The sequence below is a fragment of the Ranitomeya imitator genome, chromosome 1 (assembly GCF_032444005.1).
Source record: "Ranitomeya imitator isolate aRanImi1 chromosome 1, aRanImi1.pri, whole genome shotgun sequence".
NCBI classification, from domain to species: Eukaryota; Metazoa; Chordata; class Amphibia; order Anura; family Dendrobatidae; genus Ranitomeya; species Ranitomeya imitator.
In genome coordinates, this window is record NC_091282.1 from 777974621 (window position 1) to 777994379 (window position 19759).

Below are 19759 nucleotides of genomic sequence, written 5' to 3' on the forward strand. Positions count from 1 at the left end.
GGTCCAGAATAGATAGGTTTTTATTTAAAGGAGGAAGCTGTCTCTTCAGCAGTGTCTGTTGTTGAGGTGGAGTTCTCCGACCACTGTTTAATTTTGTTTTCTCTGAATGTTACAGAGACCCTCCGGATGGGAAGAGGCTTTTGGGGGCTCAATTCGTCTCTCTTGGAAGAAGCGGAGATAAGACAGTCCTTTGAGGAATTTCTTCAGGGCCAGGTACCATTACTGGATCTTTGTAGTAGTAAGTCAGAGTGGTGGGAGATGTTTAAGGAAAGGGTGGCGAGATTCTTCCGCCAGCTCTCGAGCCTCAGGAGTCTGAGCAGGTACCGTCTGTATCAGAGTCTGAGGAGGAAACTCGAGCATCTTGTCTCAACTGGAGGTAGCCGCGAGGAGATTTCCAGAGTGAAATCTTTGCTTATGAGGTGTCAGTACGATAGACACGCATCTTTGGTTTTTGAGAGGGATTACGGGAAGTACCGCTCGCCCGACCCTTACAGAAACTGCAGGATGTCAGTGAATAGTAAAGTGGTTACAGGACTGGTCGACACTACGGGGTCCCTGAGGCGATCCAGATCAGGGATCCTGGAGGTTGTCAGATCCTTCTAATCACACCTCTTGGGGAAGAGGGATCTTGATTGGGATGAGATGTCGGCTTTCCTGGCTGAAGCTGTCCCCGAACCAGGGGTAGACCCCTCTCTTGACGTTTTGACAGAAATGATCAGGGAAGAGGAAGTTCAGTTGGCAATTGAAGGGCTTGCCCCCAAAAAATCGCCTGGTCCAGATGGCTTAACATCTGAATTCTATAAGACCTTTAAGGACGTTTTGGTTCCCCTCTTGACTGAGGTATTCAATGAGTGTCTTTCCTCGGGCACTCTGCCGAAGTCAATGAGGAGGTCTGCTCTGATCATCTTGTCAAAGGGTAAGGACCTGTCTTGCATGGAGAACTGGCGTCCCATAGCGCTTCTCAATGCAGACAGGAAGGTTCTGGCAAAGGTGCTGTTTAATCAGCTGGTGAAATTTGCACCCCGACTCCTTTCGGGGGCCCAGCATTGCTCTGTTCCAGGCCGCAGCACATTTAGTGCTGTGCTCAGTGTCCGAGAGGCAGTGGAGCAGGGTAGGGCTGGTCACTGGAAGGGGTACATGCTGGACCAGGCAAAAGCGTTTGATCGGGTTAATCATGAGTACCTCTGGTCCGTCCTTCTGAGATATGGCCTGCCCGGGGGGTTTGTTGATTGGCTTAAGACCTTGTACAGTGGGGCAGAGAATTTCCCACTTGTGAATGGTTGGATTGGCAGCTCTTTTGAGGTTGGGTCCGGTGTTCGCCAGGGTTGTCACTTGAGCCCGCGGCTGTACGTGTTTGCGATTGACCCTCTTCTTAGGAGGGTGGAGCGTGGACCGTTGGCCGGGATCGGGATGGACCGGGCAGCACCGGAGGCCACTCTGAGGGTGGTGGCGTATGCCGATGATGTCACTGTGTTTGTTTCCTCTCATGAGGAGGCAGAGTGGCTGATGTCAGAGGTAGATCGCTACTCGGAGGCATCCAGGTCCAAGATCAACCGGCATAAGTGTGAGAGTCTCTGGCTGGGAGGAGGAGATCCCGGTTTTGATCTCCCGGACACCCTTCCAGGACCCAAAGTATCTGCAAAAGTCCTTGGCATCGAATTTGGCCAGGGGGATTACCGCAAACAAAATTGGGACAGCAGGCTAGAGATCGCCACTCAGAAGGTGAACCAATGGAAGGGTTGGTCTTTGACCCTAAGGGAAAGGGTAAACCTGATCAAAACTTACCTGCTCCCTTTACTGATTTATCTGGGCAGTGTATGCATCTTGCCGGAATCTCTCTGGACTCGGGTTTACAGTTTGTTCTTCCAACTGTTATGGGGGAATAGACTGAACCTGGTCAAGAGGGAGGTTACTTACCGTACGAGGAGACTAGGAGGGTTGGGTATGGTCAACCCTGTGGTATTCCTTGTGGATACCTTCATTAAGATCAATATCGCAAACCTCTGGAAAGAGAGGGCTCCTCCGTGGGTATTCTCCTGTAGGGGATGGTTTCAGCCTTTCTTCCAGGAATGGGAGACAGGAGGGCAAGTGAAGGATCTTCGCACACCGCATGGACATCTTCCGGCTTACGCTACCTTGGTTCTGAAGGTAATTCGTCGGTGGGGTCTGGGAGTGTGGGAGATCAGGACTCTGCCAAGGAAACTCCTTGACAATAGGGTTCTGTTGACTCATTTCCAGAGGCCTCTGGCGCTCAGGGACTGCTCAAGTCGGGATCTTGGGGTGGGTTTGCATCTTTTGAATTCTATCAGGATCCCCTCGAAGTTTTGGGACTTGGCTTGGCGCTGCTTCCATGGGAAACTGTGTGTGAGGGACAATCTGAAGTGTAGGAGCTCTGAGGACAGGAATTGTCCTCGGGAGCATTGTGGTACCTTGCTGGAAAGCATGGACCACTTCCTGCTTCATTGTCCCTTCAACACAGAGGTGTACAACAGGGTGGGCGCCTTCATTGGCTGGTCTCGGCTGGCCGGTCTCTCCTATGCGGAATGGGCCTATGGAGCATTCGGAGACCTTGGTGGTCGGGACCGCTGCACCTTATTTCTAGTTAGCGCAGTGGTTAAGTATCACACGTGGAACGCACGGTGCTTAGTATCGACGCAACGAAAAATCCTCCCAGTGGAAGATGTGTTTAGGATCATACTCTGTGACCTGGTGAAGGTGCGCTCCCTGGAGTATGGGAGACTGGGCGCACGGAGGGCCGCTCTCCTCTCGAGGGGCTTTTCTTTTAGTGTGCCCTAGTCTGGTCATCTCCTTTCCTTTTGGTGGGCTGCTGCTGACACTGTAGATTTTTGTTTTGTTGATCATTATACAGTGATGTAGGGCTGCAGGCGCCGAACTTGGGCTTCGTGATGTGTAATTATTGTGGTATGTGCTGCTGTATATAATGTATATATTGTATATAGGGATATAGAATTGGGTGTAGGTGTTAGGTTGGGTGGTGGGAAAAGGGGGGGAGGTGGGATTATCTTGTGGGACTATGGGACACTGGTTTATTTGGAGGGAAAACTAGCACTGCCTGATCTGGCCTATGGACGTTGGACATGGACTGAGGCATGAGACGCAGGACCAGCTCTCAGGTCAGTGCGGGGGGTTGGGAATGAAGGATAGCTTAGTATTGTATATATTTGTAGTTATTTTATTTAAAAAAAAAAAAAAGTTCATGTATATAGTTTGTTTGCCATTGTTTATTTTATTTGTTATTATTATTTTGTTTGGTGACCGGACCAGAGTCAAAGTAGTTATTATTCTGTATATACTGTATAATATGTGTGAGAGGAGAGAATGAGCGGCTGGACCAGTGTTCAGTATACTGATTATTTTCTGGCTAATATTTTTGTTATGTTTTCTGCTATTATTATTGTTATGTTTTTCATTTTTATAATAAAAGATCTACAGGATTTAACTCAGGATCAGTAATGTAATGTATGTACACAGTGACTGCACCAGCAGAATAGTGAGTACAGCTCTGGCGTATAATACAGGATGTAACTCCGGATCAGTAATGTATGTACACAGTGACTGCACCAGCAGAATAGTGAGTACAGCTCTTGGGTATAATACAGGATGTAACTCAGGATCAGTATTGGATCAGTAATGTATGTACACAGTGACTGCACCTGCAGAATAGTGAGTACAGCTCTGGCGTATAATACAGGATGTAACTCCGGATCAGTAATGTATGTACACAGTGACTGCACCAGCAGAATAGTGAGTGCAGCTCTGGGGTATAATACAGGATGTAACTCAGGATCAGTAATGTATGTACACAGTGACTGCACCTGCAGAATAGTGAGTGCAGCTCTGGAGTATAATACAGGATATAACTCGGGATCAGATCAGTAATGTATGTACACAGTGACTGCACCTGCAGAATAGTGAGTACAGCTCTGGCGTATAATACAGGATATAACTCAGGATCAGTAATGTATGTACACAGTGACTGCACCAGCGGAATAGTGAGTGCAGCTCTGGGGTATAATACAGGATGTAACTCCGGATCAGTAATGCATGTATACAGTGACTCCACCAGCAGAATTGTGAGTGTAGCTCTGGAGTATAATACAGGATATAACTCAGGATCAGATCAGTAATGTATGTACACAGTGACTGCACCAGCAGAATAGTGAGTGTAGCTCTGGAGTATAATACAGGATGTAACTCAGGATCAGTAATGTAATGTATGTACACAGTGACTGCACCAGCAGAATAGGGAGTGCAGCTCTGGAGTATAATACAGGATGTAACTCAGGATCAGTAATGTAATGTATGTACAGTGACTGCACCAGCAGAATAGTGAGTGCAGCTCTGGAGTATAATACAGGATGTAACTCCGGATCAGTAATGTATGTACACAGTGACTGCACCAGCAGAATAGTGAGTGCAGCTCTGGAGTATAATACAGGATGTAACTCAGGATCAGTAATGTAATGTATGTACAGTGACTGCACCAGCAGAATAGTGAGTGCAGCTCTGGAGTATAATGCAGGATCAGTGTTGTTACACGGTGCCTCACCTGCTGTCATCTCCTCCTGCACTGACCACATAGTGATCTGCGCTGGTGAAGCGGATGTTCGTCACATGGGCTGAATGCCCCAGAAACCGCTTATGCTTTGCCTGGATTAATGGACACACAATTGGTTACAACCTTCACACTTTTCTTCAGTGGAGACATTTCTACATGTTTTTGCTTTTTTGTTATTTAACGTTGTACTTACAAACTTCTCAGGACAAGGAAAGTCGAACAGTTTGACCATTCCAAAGTCATCGCCCGTAACTAGACTGATCCCTGAGTGAGAGACACAGGCGCACGTCACATCTGACTTCTCGTTGTGTCTGGACCAGATTCCCACTACCTCGTCCCCCAAGACGCTGCAGGGGAGGATGGACAAGACAAGGGCAGGTCAACGCATGGAGGAGCCGATCATCGAGGGCAGCACACAAGCTCCTGCAGCATCTGCTTTACAGCGTGTAACTGGGTTGGTTCCTATAAAGGCTTTGAGCACCCTGCATCCTGCTGTCCCAAAATATGGAAACTATGCAGATGATGCATTACTTCTGGGGGAGCAGGAGGAGTATACAGAGAATTGCTGTAAGCCTTTGTATCAGAGGGTTAGTCTGGAGTCGCTAGTTCACCTCACAGAGGATTGTCTGAGATAAATCCCAGTGTACCAAACCCTCAGCTGTGAGAAGGATAAGGTATCTGGCGGAAAATAACAATATCTTCAATTCAATGACTAAAGCAGAGATGGGTGTGTGATTAGGGACCAGCACAACTATGGAGTCTCGGACTGCTGCTCTCATTATGAAGGGGGTAGTAGTCACTTGCCTGGTCCAGGTTGCCCATGTTATCCGGTCGATCACAGCTTGTTCCATGAGTAGTTTTCCTGAAGGCACTTCATAAACCAGCCTCTTATAACAGCCCGTGGAGACCTGCGAGTACAAGATAAAGTGGTGGTGTGCCAGTATGGGACCACAACTCCCAGCATTGCTGCTGACCAGCATACTGAGGATTTTACATCACGATGGGAGAGGTTCAGGTTGTGTACAGTCGATATAAGCTCCAAGAGGAAAAGTAATATATATTCCAGTGCATGGAGCAGAAAATGCCAGGGGGTAAAGTGTCTGACAACAGTTTGGCTACTCGGTGCGGATCTTGACCCCCGTCGGTCATACCTGTACATAGTGGCTGTCGGCGGAGAAGTCGATCTGCAGCACGAAGCTGGGGATGTCTTTACAGTAACTAATGCGATTCAGCGAGGGGCCGATGGTGAGATCGTAGAAATCCACTGCGTTTTCACTGGATCCCACCGCCAGGTAATGAGAGTCCGGGCTGAACCTGGGGACAATAAGTGTAAGCTCTGGTGTCTGCACTGATATGAACATATAATCTGCTGCCATTGCGACACCAGCCGAGAAGTTCACCGATTTGCACCTGATGTCCTGGATTGCCGACCTCCGGTCTCTCTTCTTGCCCCAGATCTTTAAGGAAGCGACGAGCAGGATGATGAACTCTCCGTTCTTCATGCCTATGGCCACCATGTCTCCCTCCGGACTGTAGGAGACGGTACGAGCCGCGTGGCCCAGGTTCACCTTATTCAGCATCTTCTGTGAGAGAAAGACAAGAAATCCCAGAAAACTAAAGACAAATCACGCCATTGTGCACGGACCCCAGAGAGTGTCCGGGATTTCTACCTTATCCCCAATGTCCCATAACCGGACTGTCCCGTCCTCTGCTGCTGACAAGAAGTAGTCTCGGGTGGGATGAGTCGCCAGCCCCCAGATGGGTCCATCCATGTGCCCACTGATGAGAATGTTACATGCCGCATTCTTCTCCCCAACCTCGATGATTTCTGCATTCCGGGTTCCCACCAGGATTTTACCCTGAAAATGAAAGAAAAGGCAGGTTCTCAAGCTCAGTGCCTCCAAACGTACAGTTTTTATGCTATCTGCAGGTTCTGTGGCCCCCACAGCTGAAGGTGAAACCACCCACCACAAGGAGCCCCTTACCTTCCCCCTGCACACGGATCGCACACAGTCTGTCGTCTGGCCGGTTTCCAACCTGAAGGCACGACATCTTTTCAGTTCTTGGTCCCAAAGCTTCACTGCACCGCCCTCTTTGGACCTGTATGGGGGGAGGCAGTAATCCATCATTGTGATATAGGCAACAATTGAGGAGATGGAGTACCAAGTGTATCCATCAGCAGATCTAAGCACTACTCAGTATACCTCCAGGTTCAGCACTTACGGTCTTTCCTTGCCACCAGTGACGATCAGCCCGTCCCGCAGGGTTGTGTACATGGTAAACACCGGCCCGTTGTGAGCTTTGGCTACAATACGTGACAATATGTGATCTTTCCAGACACAGACATCCCCGCTGATGGTACCAGTGAAGGTTAGGTTACCCTGCAAAAAGGAACCTCCGCTTCAATAGAGAATTGCTAGATTTCTCATCCAGAGATCGGGGGGGAGGGAGACATTACAGCTACTCCAAAAGATGGCATAAAAATGATACCCACAGCTCCAAAAGCCACTGCCAACATGGTCTGCATCCTGGCGTCTTCTATTGAACTCAGCATCCCCTTCTTACTCAGCAGAGCCCTCCCAGCCAGAGTCCAGAACCGCACGTGTTTCACCCCCACAGACACAAACTGGGTGTCAGAATCTGGGCGGAATTCAGCCACAAAAATCCGCTGGTTGTGACCGACCTTACTGGCAATTTTGGCACCTGAAGCAAATCAAGAAAATGTTTCAGATGTAATGAACCGGCAACTCAGGAAAGAGCTGGTTAATTACTACTGTGCCCTGTCAGGAGCACTCACCCCATATATCATTCATACCATATACCCAGGAACATCACTCCTATATACACCATCCATTCCTCACTAGTGCTCCTCCTATACACCATCCATTCCTCCACAGTGCTCCTCCTATATACCATCCATTCCTCCACAGTGCTCCTCCTATATACACACACCATCCATTCCCTCGCCTACAATACGCAAAACAGCCAGAGACAAGCCTCAGAACTTCTGGAACAAGGCAATTTGGAGTGATGAGACCAAAATTGAACTTTTTGGCTATGACCATAAACGTTACACTTGGAGAGAGGTCAACAAGGTGTATCATGAAAGGAACACGATTCCTACTGTAAAGCACGGATGTGGATCGCTGATGTTTTGGGGATGTGTGAGGTACAGAGGCACAGGAAACTTGGTCAAAGTTGAAGGAAAGATGAATGCATCACGTTATCAGCAAATACTGGAGCCAAATCAGCCCAGAAGCTGCGCATGGAACGTACTTGGACGTTCCAACATGACAACGATCCAAAACACAAGGCCAAGTTGACCTGTCATTGGCTACAACAGAACAAAGTGAATGTTCTGGAATGGCCATCTCAGCCTCCTGACCTCAATATCATTGAGCCACTCTGTGGAGATCTCAAGCGCGCAGTTCATGCTAGACAGCCAAGGAATTTACAGGAACTGGAGGCTTTTTGCTGAGAAAAGTGGGCAGCTTTACCATCTGAAAAAATAAAGAACTTCATCCACAATTACCACAAAAGACTTTAAGCTGTCATTGATGATAGAGGGGCAATACACGGTATTGAGAAATGAGGTATGTGAACTCTTCATCAGTGTCATTTGGATGTTTTGGGCTGTCATTATGATTTAAAAAGAGAAAACACAGTAGTTTGACAATGAATGGCTTCAAACAACCACTAACCATGAGTGGAGAAAAAGTTTTGGTGTTATCATTCATATTCTCTGAAAAAAATGCCAAGAAAGCAAATATTCTACTGGGGTATGTAAACTTTTGAGCACAACTGTACCATCCATTCCTCCACAGTGCTCCTCCTATAAACCATCCATTCCTCCACACTGCTCCTCCTATATACATCATCCATTCCTCCAGTGCTCTTCCTATATACACACCATCAATTCCTCCACAGTGCTCCTCCTATACACCATCCATTCTTCCACAGTGCTCATCCTATATACCATCCATTCTTCCACAGTGCTTCACCTATACACCATACATTCCTCCATAGTGCTCCTCCTATATACACCATCCATTCCTCCACAGTGCTCCTCATATATACACCATCAATTCCTCTACAGTGCTCCTCCTATATACACCATCCATTCCTCCACACTGCTCCTCCTATATACACCATCAATTCCTCTACAGTGCTCCTCCTATACACCATCCATTCCTCCTCAGTGCTCCTCATATACACCATCCATTCCTCCTCAGTGCTCCTCCTATACACCATCCATTCCTCCTCAGTGCTCCTCCTATACACCATCCATTCTTCCACAGTTCTCTTCCTATATACACCATCCATTCCTAACAGTGCTCCTCCTATACACCATCTATTCTTCCTTAGTTCTTCACCTATACACCATCCATTCCTCCACAGTGCTCCTCCTATACACCATCCATTCCTCCACAGTGCTCCTATATACACTATTCATTCCTCCACAGTGCTCCTCCTATATACACCATCCATTCCTCTACAGTGCTCCTCCTATACACCATCCATTCTTCCACAGTTCTCTTCCTATATACACCATCCATTCCTCACAGTACTTCACCTATATACCAACCATTCCTCCACAGTGCTCCTCCTATACACCATCCATTCCTCCACAGTGCTCATCCTATATACCGTCCATTCCTCCACAGTGCTCCTCCTATACACCATCCATTCCTCCACAGTGCTCATCCTATATACACTATCTATTCCTCCACAGTGCTCCTACTATATACACCATCCATTCCTCCAGTGTTCTTCCTATATACACACCATCAATTCCTCCAGAGTGCTCCTATATACATCATCCATTCCTCCCCAGTGCTCCTGATATATACCATAGATTCCTCCCCAGTGCTCCTCCTATATATCATCCATTCCTCCTTAGTGCTCCTCCTCTACAGCATCCATTCCTCCTCAGTGCTCCTCCTATATACACCATCCATTCCTCACCAGTGCTCCTCCTATACACCACCCATTCCTCCTCAGTGCTCCTCCTATATGCCATCCATTCTTCCACAGTGCTCCTCCTATACACCATCCATTCTTCCACAGTTCTCTTCCTATATACACGATCCATTCCTCACAGTACCTCACCTATACACCATCCTTTCCTCACAGTACTTCACCTATACACCATCCATTCCTCCAAAGTGTTCATCCTATACACCATCCATTCCTCCACAGTGCTCCTCCTATACACCATCCATTCTTCCACAGTTCTCTTCCTATATACACCATCCATTCCTAACAGTGCTCCTCCTATAAACCATCTATTCTTCCTTAGTTCTTCACCTATACACCATCCATTCCTCCAAAGTGTTCATCCTATACACCATCCATTCCTCCACAGTGCTCCTCCTATACACCATCCATTCCTCCACAGTGCTCCTATATACACTATTCATTCCTCCACAGTGCTCCTCCTATATACACCATCCATTCCTCTACAGTGCTCCTCCTATACACCATCCATTCTTCCACAGTTCTCTTCCTATATACACCATCCATTCCTCAGTGCTTCACCTATATACCAACCATTCCTCCACAGTGCTCCTCCTATACACCATCCATTCCTCCATAGTGCTCATCCTATATACCATCCATTCCTCCACAGTGCTCCTCCTATACACCATCCATTCCTCCACAGTGCTCCTCCTATATACACAATCCATTCCTCCAGTGTTCTTCCTATATACACCATCAATTCCTCCAGTGCTCTTCCTATATACACACACCATCAATTCCTCCAGAGTGCTCCTCCTATATACACCATCCATTCCTCCCCAGTGCTCCTGATATATACCATAGATTCCTCCCAAGTGTTCTTCCTATATATCATCCATTCCTCCTCAGTGCTCCTCCTATACACCATCCATTCCTCCTCAGTGCTCCTCCTATACACCATCCATTCTTCCACAGTTCTCTTCCTATATACACCATCCATTCCTCACAGTGCTCCTCCTATATACACCATCCATTCCTCACAGTGCTCCTCCTATATACACCAGCCATTCCTCCACAGTGCTCCTCTTATACACCATCCATTCCTCCACACTGATCCTCCTATATACAACATCCATTCCTCCCCAGTGCTCCTCCTATACACCATCCATTATCCCAGGTCTCCTCCTACATACCATCGGTTCCTCCATATCACTTATATCCTGTCCTGTATATTCAGTACTTACCTTCCTGCCATTTCCAGATTGTGACCGTATGTTCTGGGTCCAGCCCCACAGACAGGAGCAGTTTTCCAGTGGCACTGAAACTGACGGAACAGACGCCCTTGGAGTGATAGCAGCGCAGCACAGAGAGGGTCTGCTTACTCATTGCATCCCACACATGTATAGAGGGGGACGAGGCTGAAGGGAAAATCGACACAAGTAATAAGAAACTGACAAGACAAAAAGTAAGAGCTCCCCCCCCCCATACACACAGAAATGCACCATATTTTGTGGAATATAAGATGCACTGGACCATAAGATGCACCCCAAATTTTGGGGAGGAAAATAATTGTTTTTAATAAGGGATCCATTTTTTGGTCAAATTTATCTTATTGGGAGATTGCGTCACAGGAGGCAGAGTCACTGCTACAGGAGGCCAGCGTCAGGAGGGGGGCAATGCTGCGGGTCTCGGGCTGGGAGGAAGGGGTGACTCGGCGGTGTGAGGCTGCGTGACCTGGGCGTCACGAAAATGCCAGTGGAGAGGCAGGAGAGGAGTCCCCGATCTACCCATTTGTTTCCTGCTGGTGGGCGTCAGGAAAAAGGCCGCCGACATTAGACGAAATTTAAATCTGCACATGCGTTGCCTCAGGCGGCCATATTCCTCGAATCCACTGCCGAGAAATTAATGAGCAGAGAAGAGACTCCGTTCAATGCCTAGCTGCCAACATTGTCTTGAAGCCCTCAGCATCGCCTCACTCCTTCCGCCGCCGCAGACTTCCTGTAGCAGGGCACCTGCCTCCGATGGCCCTGCTCCACGATCACCGCTGCTCTCCCTCACCCCCGGTAAGCTACATTCGGACTATAAGACCCATTCTCATTTTCCTCCCAAATTTTTTCTGGGAAAAGTTTGTCTTATTTTTAAAAATACGGAAATAGCATGTGGAACAATAAGGGTATGTGCACAAGTTACATGGGTGCTGCATTTTTTACGTGTTTTCCCCCTCAGTTTTGTTTATGAAGCACCAACAAAGTGATTGAGATTCCAGATGTCTCATGCAAACGCTGCTTATTTTTTCCTTGCAGATTTTAAGCAGTTTTGTATCTACAGCATGTCAAATCTTTCAGCAATTTTGCAGCATTTTTCAACTATTCCAAGGCATGGCAAAAACCCGCAATGTGTCAAAAAGCACATACTTGAAGTAGCCTTTTTTACTACCAACACATTAGTATTTGCAGAAGATTTTTCATCTTCAAATACCGATCGTGTGCACAGACCCTTATAGATCTACACAGGAATGGGTTCATCATGTCATACACAGAGTATGACTTACCAGACATGTCCGCTGCATCACCTGAAATCACCGAAAAGAAATGTCTACATAAGAATCATCACACATAGATTAGAGGTTAAGTCTTATGTCCACATACCAGTGTCAAAACATTATTGATTTTATAAAAAGGTATACAGGGAGCTCCCTCTAGTGGTGGCTGCAGACAGGATCTTATGTATCTCTGTATACAGGGAGCTCCCCCTAGTGGTGACTGCAGACAGGATCTTATCATTTATCTCTGTATACAGGGCGCACCCCCTATTGATGGCTGCAGACAGAATCTTATCATGTATCTCTGTATACAGAGAGCTCCTCCTAGTGGTAGCTGCAGACAGGATCTTATCATGTATCTCTGCATATAGGGAGCTCCCCTAGTGGTGGCTACAGCCAGAATCTTATCATGTATCTCTGTATACAGGGAGCTTCCCCTAATGGTGGCTGCAGACAGGATCTTATCATGTATCTCTGTATACAGGAAGCTCCCCCTAGTGGTGACTGCAGACAGGATCTTATCATACATCTCTGTATACAGGGAGCTCCCCCTAGTGGTGGCTGCAGACAGGATCTTATCATGTATCTCTGTATACAGGGAGCTCCCCCTAGTTGTGACTGTAGATCGATCCATAACAATAATCTGCAAAAGGATTATTAAACCTCTTAACTCCCGAGGCCATTTTCTGTTTTTGTTTCTTGCTCCCCTTCTTGTTAGAGACATCATTTCTTTACTTTTTGGTCAATAAGGCCTTATGTGAGCGCTTGTTTTTTGCTGGACAAGTTGTACTTATGAACGATACAATTGGTTTTAACATGTTGTGTACTTGAAAATAGGAAAGAAATTGCAAAATTGCAAGTGTGTAGAATTGCACTTTTTTTTTGTCATTTCACCAGTTATTTTTTGTTTTTTTTAATCATGTTCGCTAAATGCTAAAACTGACCGGCCATTATGATTCTTCAGGTCATTACGAGTTCACAGACACTAAACATGTATATGTTCTTTTTTTATTTAAGTGGTGAAAAAAAAATCCAAAAGTTGTTAAACAAAAAAAAAAAGAAACAAAAAAAAGGTGCTTCCAGTAAAAGAGTTAAATGCCGCTCTCAGAGATTGACAGCGGCCTTTAACTAGTTAACAGCCGTGGGTGGATCGCGATTCTACCTGCGGACATATGTCAGCTCAATAGATCCCGGAAAGGTGCTGGCTCCGGCGCTGAGCAGGGGGAGTCCGACATGTGCGTATTATTACGCCACATGTCGGATCTTGGAATAGTAATAATTTCCACAATTGGATATGCTAAATAAAATGTCCCTGCGCTAAGATAATCTTATAAATGTCCCCTGCTGTACTGTGTAATGGCCGTGTCTGACCGTGCAGGGACATGGTCTGATGATACCACAGCTCAGCAGAGGAACATTTTACTTAAACATCCAAACGTGGAAATTATTATTGTTCCAAGATCTGTTGATTAAAATGAACGCTTGTTTTTGGGAAAGCCCCTTAAAGTTAAATTTGCCATGTGCTCCCCACATTGTCACACTTTGGGGTGTGGTGCTTAGTCTCGCTTTACGTACAAACATACCTACTTGGCCAGTTGCCACTATGTTGGTGAACTTTGGATGTTGGTTTATAGTGAGGCACAAAATGTCATCTGTGTGTTCCTGGTAAAAACTCTGAGATCCTATAAAATGAGAGAAGAAGTGAGCGAGATGTCGCGGGAGAGTGAAGAGCGTGGTGTCAGTACATTACCTGTGGCAACATTGTACAAGATCCCGACAGAGGCAGCGTGGTACAAGATATCAGCACCGTCATTCATATAGTGCACGTTATTCCGACAGTCTTTACCCCTGTACCCGAACACCAGCTCCAGCACCAGATCCTGTAGGACAATGGGATCCATCAATGTCATAGTAATGCATGACTGGAGTCATGAATCCAGACATCAATATGAACCAATAATTGGCCCCTTCCTCACCTCAATGGGCCTCTTCTTCTTCCCAACGTTGTTAGTCTGGAGTTTCTCAGGCTGCGGTAACGCTCTACTAACGGGAGGTCTGAAATCGAGAACTGAGAATAAGAGGCGGCCGGGGCATTACTCATCTCATGCGAGAGAACGATCTGCAGAGGTCGCAGGTGAGCAAAGGGCATGGCACGGACCATGAGACATGATACAGGAGCAGGCTGCAAGCTGCATGGACTGCGACACTCTGTAAATCCCTTCAGTGTCCTCTAGGAAGCAGCACGGGTCATGATTATTGCCTGGGCAGTGATGATGGGTGAGGTGTGTCAATGGCATTCAGGAGCGGTGATGGGGGGCACTAAGAGCGAGAGATTTACCTGGAACCTCTACACAGCAGCGGGTAAGAAAAAGATAAGAATTACACAGGAATAGCGAATGTTGGAGACTAGAAACATGAAGACAGCTTAGATCTGCTGCATCCGGGACCGATACAACAAGATCCGGACCAAAGCTGCACAAACCCAGAGTCATCGCTTACAGGAGCCATCTACTGATCGCTCAGGTATAAGTGTCAACTCTGCTGGAATGTTCCGGAGGGTCCTGGAAAAAGAGGAAACCAGCTATGTCCTCCTGGAGAATTTAACAGGTCTACCATTACCACAGAAGCCACACAGGACCACCGGAATGCTGCACTACCCGACCGCTCAATGTGTGTCACCGTCCCTGCCCCCTGTGCTATAATTTACCCTGGAGGCAGCAGTGGTCTGCCCGATACTGGGTCACACAGTCCCCCCCTATCATATATAGGTCTGCTCCGCACAGTTTTCCGCTCTGTCCGTTTGCCCCTCTCCAGTGCTCCCCACAGGTGTCTCACCACCACTGATGATCCTGATAAAGGTGTGTAGGTTTCCTGGTACCATGTACCCTATGTAGTACCTTTGCTATATTGGGGTGAAGGGATGAAGTCTGTAAATAGCGGTGACTTATCCTTATGCGAAGAACTCCCAAATTTCGCTGAAGACAATTTCCAAAAATTGCCAAATACGATCAGAAAAATATTTAGAATTGAGAGTCCTCAGTGGTTGATACCTTTTAATGGCTAACTGAAAAGATGTTAACAAATTGCAAGCTTTCGAGACTACTCAGGTCTCTTCATCAGGCAAAGACTAATACAAATTCTGAAAAAAAAAAACACATTTATGCACAATATAGCCCAGAAAAATGTCATAGATAAGATAGGTGATGTGAAGCAGAACCCCCATTATGTGAGAGTGCTAAAATGTTTATGTCAATAAATATTGGAACAGTTCATAGATAAGGAGTGGGAATGTTTTATTGTCCTCTGATTGGGGTCTGGTTCTATGTTGTGATGACCCCAAACAGTCTGAAGAGCAAATTTCTTAATTGATATAAAAAGACATAAATCCATGCAACACATTCATTCCTGCACTGAGTGTGTCAAAGGTCATCATCAGCTTATTTTCCCACACTCTTCTGTCTCTCTGAGATTTGAAGTTACCTTTTAATACAAGTAATTTCATGTCTATAATGCTGTGATCCGGGAGACAAAAATGTATTGCCACAGGTAGATCCATTCTTTTTTCTCTTATTGTATGGTGATGAGAGTTCATCCTTGTTCTCAGTTTCTGCCATCTCTCCTACATACAGACTCCAAGTTGGACATTTAGTACAAATAATTAGATACACCACATTAGATGTGATGCAGCTGAAAGTACCTGGGATCTTGTAGTCCTGATGTGAGTTGGGGATCTTTATTTTGTCTGTAGTCATTATAAATGAACAGGTTTTTCATTTTTTCTGGTTTCAAGGAAAGGTTCCTGCAGCTGTTGGAGAGGACAGCGAGCTTCCGACAATGATACTTCTTAGATTTGGGGGCTGCCTAAAACACAGTAGTGGGCGGTCTGGAAAAATGGATTGTAAGCGGGCATCTTTTTGTAGTAAAGCTTGTAATTTCCGTGCAGCTCCCCTTAGCACCTCCAGGTTTGGATTGTAAGTGACTACTAGAGGCACCCGGTTATTTTCTTCTATAGCTTTATAATGTATATCAAGGAATCACCTGCTACATTACAAAGCTAAAGAAGAAACCAGGTGCCTCTAGTATGTAGGGGAGACAGGGCAGAAACTGAGAACAAGGATGAACTCCCATCGCCCCATACAATAAGAGAAAAAAGAATGGATCTACCTGTGGCAATACCTTTTTGTCTCCCGGATCACAGCATTATGGACATGAAATTACCTGTATTAAAGGGTAACTTCAAATCTTAGAGAGACACAAGAGTCTGGGAGTATAAGCTGATGATGACCTTTGACACACTCAGTGCAGGAATGAATGTTTTGAATGGATTTATGTTTTTTTACATCAATTAAGGAATTTGCTCCTCAGACCGTTGGGGTCATCACAACATAGAACCAGATCCCAATCAGAGGACAATAAAACATTCACTCCTTATCTATGAACTGTTCCAACAGTTATGGACATAAACATTTTAGCACTCACATAATGGTGGACCTGCTTCACGTCACCTGTCTTAGCTATGGCATTTTTCTGGGCTGTATTGTGCATAAATATGTGTTTTTTCAGAATTTGTATTAGTCTATGCCTGATGAAGGGACATGCGTAGTCTCGAAAGCTTGCAATTTGTTACCATCTTTTCAGTTACAAGGTATACCATTAAAAGGTATCAACCACTGAGGACACTAAATTCTAAATATTTTTCTATCCACTGGCTAACATGGTACCAAGATATATATCTTTCCTGTATCAAATATGACCAGGACAGTTCCTCGTCCAGAGGATTTAGACCCCAGCAGTCCAGAGCTGCAGGGACTCATCACTTGTTTAAAGAGTGTGTAGATTTTTACAATCATTTTTACTACATTGAGGCAAACTCGGCGTTAGGGGACGCACACAATTTCCTGATGGATCTCCAACATGACCCTACATTGGTATGTTTGGCTGGCAGGTCAGCTTGAGGCTGCCGGCCTTTACAGACCAGAATGTACAGAGATAATGCCAGTTGCATATCATCAGCGCAATTTCCAAGACCAGAAGTCTATTACGAAGTTTGATACAACACGGAAACCTGACCGAAGGTCCTTCAACCTACGGAACTTTGGAGGAACTGAAAAGGAGAAGACAGAATTGTGTGTGTAACAGACGGCATACAGCATGCAGTGTGCATCGTGGGGCGTGTGTTATGTAGCATGGAGAGTGTGTGTGTGTGTAGCATAGAGTATGCGTGTCTGTATGTAACACATCACTCATTGTAATCAGGAAATGTGCTGCCGAGAACGTCATCCTGCTCTATTAGCGATCGCTCTATCCCCATCATTCTTCGTCTTCTGTGTAAGAGGCTGGTAACCCCGTGCCAAACAACTTGAATATATTTGACTGGTGCTCATTTATTGGCTCATGTAAGTGCCCCCTCAAATGCCTGTGTCTGATGCTGCAATATGTTAGCATTTGGGGCCACACTAAACTTTGCCCTGGGCCACATATTGTCTAAACTGTCCTTGGTCGAATGCAATGATGTGACAGGTTATCTATTGCCTGCTGAAAAAAAGACTTCTAAAGTGGCGGAAAATAGAGAGAAGAGTGACAGCAGCTGCTACATTATCAATAGTGACAAATGCGTAGCTGTTTATAAGTTTTCGGGTGCAGACCCCCCTTTAAGAAATTTCAGAGAGACAAGTGAGAATAGGGAGAAGGAATCTCACATATTCCATACAGTTGAGACAAATCATCCCGTAAGACCACCAAAGAAGGAGCAGCGGAGACCACTCACCGAACGACTCCCTGCCTGCAAGGAAGCAAAAAAGAGAAAAAGGGGAAACATCAGTGACCGAAGCGAAACACAGAAAGGAGAAGACCAGCTCCTGATACATTGTATCCACAGATGGGGAGGGGCATCATTACAAGGAGAGGAGGAGCATCATCACAAGGGGGAGGGACATCACAGAGGAGGAGCATCAAAACATTAGGGAAGGGCATCATCACATGAGGGAGGGGCATCATCACATGAAGAGGAGCATCATCACATGAGGAAGAGGAGCATCATCACATGAGGAAAGAGCATCATCACATGAGGAAAGAGCATCATCACATGAAGAGGAAGAGCATTGTCACATAAGGGAGGGGCATCATCACATGAAGAGGAGAAGCACTGTCACATAAGGGTTGAGCATCATCACATGAAGAGGAGGAGCACTGTCACATGAGGGAGGGGCATCATCATATGAAGAGGAGGAGCACTGTCACATGAGGGAGGGGCATCATCACATGAGGAGAAGCACTGTCACATAAGGGTTGAGCATCATCACATGAAGAGGAGGAGCACTGTCACATGATGGAGGGGCATCATCACATGAAGAGGAGAAGCACTGTCACATGAGGGAGGGGCATCATCACATGAAGAGGAGGAGCACTGTCAAATGAGGGAGGGGCATCATCACATGAGGGAGGATTAGAAAGGTCACACTAGGGGTAGGGCGGGAGGTTAAGTAAGTTGGGGATGGGCATCATCACACTGGGAAAGGTTAATGGGGGAGCGGCATCATCACAAGGTGGAGGAGAAGCTTCATCTGGACAACCGTTTTAGGTCAACAGCACTGAGTTCTGGTGGTCTCTGCAGACCACTGGGATTCTCCGGACACTGACTGTCATCCAAGATGTGTACTGAGCGCTGCTCCTGCAGATGTCGCATGTTACCTCTCGTCCAAGGATAGCTCCTTCTGCTGCAGGTGAGGTTTGGTTCCCACCGTTGGCCGGATGCTGGAGGATAAGGCTTTGATGGTGTACGCCATCTCATTCTCCCGCGTCACGTCACTGTCATAACCTGGGGAAAAAGTGATGACAATGGTCACTGAGTCTGCAGCTCCGCACCCAACCACAGGAGGCTCCACTAGGTGGCAAAAAAAACACACAGAAAGTATCAGAACATTAGAAAAGCTGGGTGACAACTACTGCCGAGCCATAACAACAGCCAGAAAGGTTGTCACCAAGAGGACAGGGGCTTTTGCTACCACTAATCCCATCATTCTCCTATCCTCTCCTGTACCTCCATCCTCCTCCGAGTCTATGTCAGACTCCTCGCTGTCGCACTGTCTCATCTCTCGGTGTCCTTCCACTTCATGAGTCCAGAGCATTAACGAGGTGTCGGGACCCCCAACACTGACCAGGAGCCCGTCATCATGGATCCAGCGCAGGTTAGTGACGTGCGAGGAGTGAGCCACATACCGCTTAAACTTCCCAAACTTCCCCTGAGAAATATAACAAATGGACCAGTATTACATAGGACTGCAGGTACCATCTACTATATCATCGGTGCTGTTGCATAGGACCGCAGGTGACATCTACTACATTATCTGTACTCAGAGAGCCATCACTGTGTTATCTAGCATGTTACATAGGACTGCAGCTGACAACTACTACATTATCTGTAATCAGAGAGCTATCACTGTGTTATCTAGCATGGTACATAAGACTGCAGCTGACATCTACATAATCTGTAATCAGAGAGCTATCACTGTGTTATCTAGCATGGTACATAGGACTGCAGCTGACATCTACATTATCTGTAGTCAGAGAACTATCACTGTGTTATCTAGCATGTTACATAGGACTGCAGCTGACATCTACTACATTATCTGTAATCAGTGAGTTATCCATCTGTGGTGTTACATAGGACTGCATGTGAC

At 46.3% G+C, this 19759-nt stretch overlaps 1 protein-coding gene across 2 annotated transcripts in view; it reads right to left on the bottom strand.

The window, feature by feature from the left end:
• Positions 1 to 19759, bottom strand: part of EML5 (EMAP like 5) — a 225207-nt gene that overhangs the window by 5562 nt on the left and 199886 nt on the right. The window contains exons 26-42 of one of the 2 annotated variants that reach the window (XM_069736471.1): positions 19120 to 19321; positions 18771 to 18897; positions 17848 to 17862; positions 14057 to 14135; positions 13831 to 13960; positions 13664 to 13762; positions 12090 to 12110; positions 10783 to 10956; positions 7074 to 7282; positions 6803 to 6960; positions 6565 to 6679; positions 6250 to 6438; positions 5990 to 6162; positions 5731 to 5893; positions 5384 to 5487; positions 4773 to 4926; positions 4571 to 4671 (exon numbers count right to left, since the gene is read on the bottom strand). In XM_069736471.1, coding sequence (XP_069592572.1) covers positions 4571 to 4671; positions 4773 to 4926; positions 5384 to 5487; positions 5731 to 5893; positions 5990 to 6162; positions 6250 to 6438; positions 6565 to 6679; positions 6803 to 6960; positions 7074 to 7282; positions 10783 to 10956; positions 12090 to 12110; positions 13664 to 13762; positions 13831 to 13960; positions 14057 to 14135; positions 17848 to 17862; positions 18771 to 18897; positions 19120 to 19321 — 2213 coding nt within the window. Of the gene's footprint in view, positions 1 to 4570; positions 4672 to 4772; positions 4927 to 5383; positions 5488 to 5730; positions 5894 to 5989; positions 6163 to 6249; positions 6439 to 6564; positions 6680 to 6802; positions 6961 to 7073; positions 7283 to 10782; positions 10957 to 12089; positions 12111 to 13663; positions 13763 to 13830; positions 13961 to 14056; positions 14136 to 17847; positions 17863 to 18770; positions 18898 to 19119; positions 19322 to 19759 lie in introns of those variants that run through there. The other variant, XM_069736479.1, reaches the window with a different exon arrangement.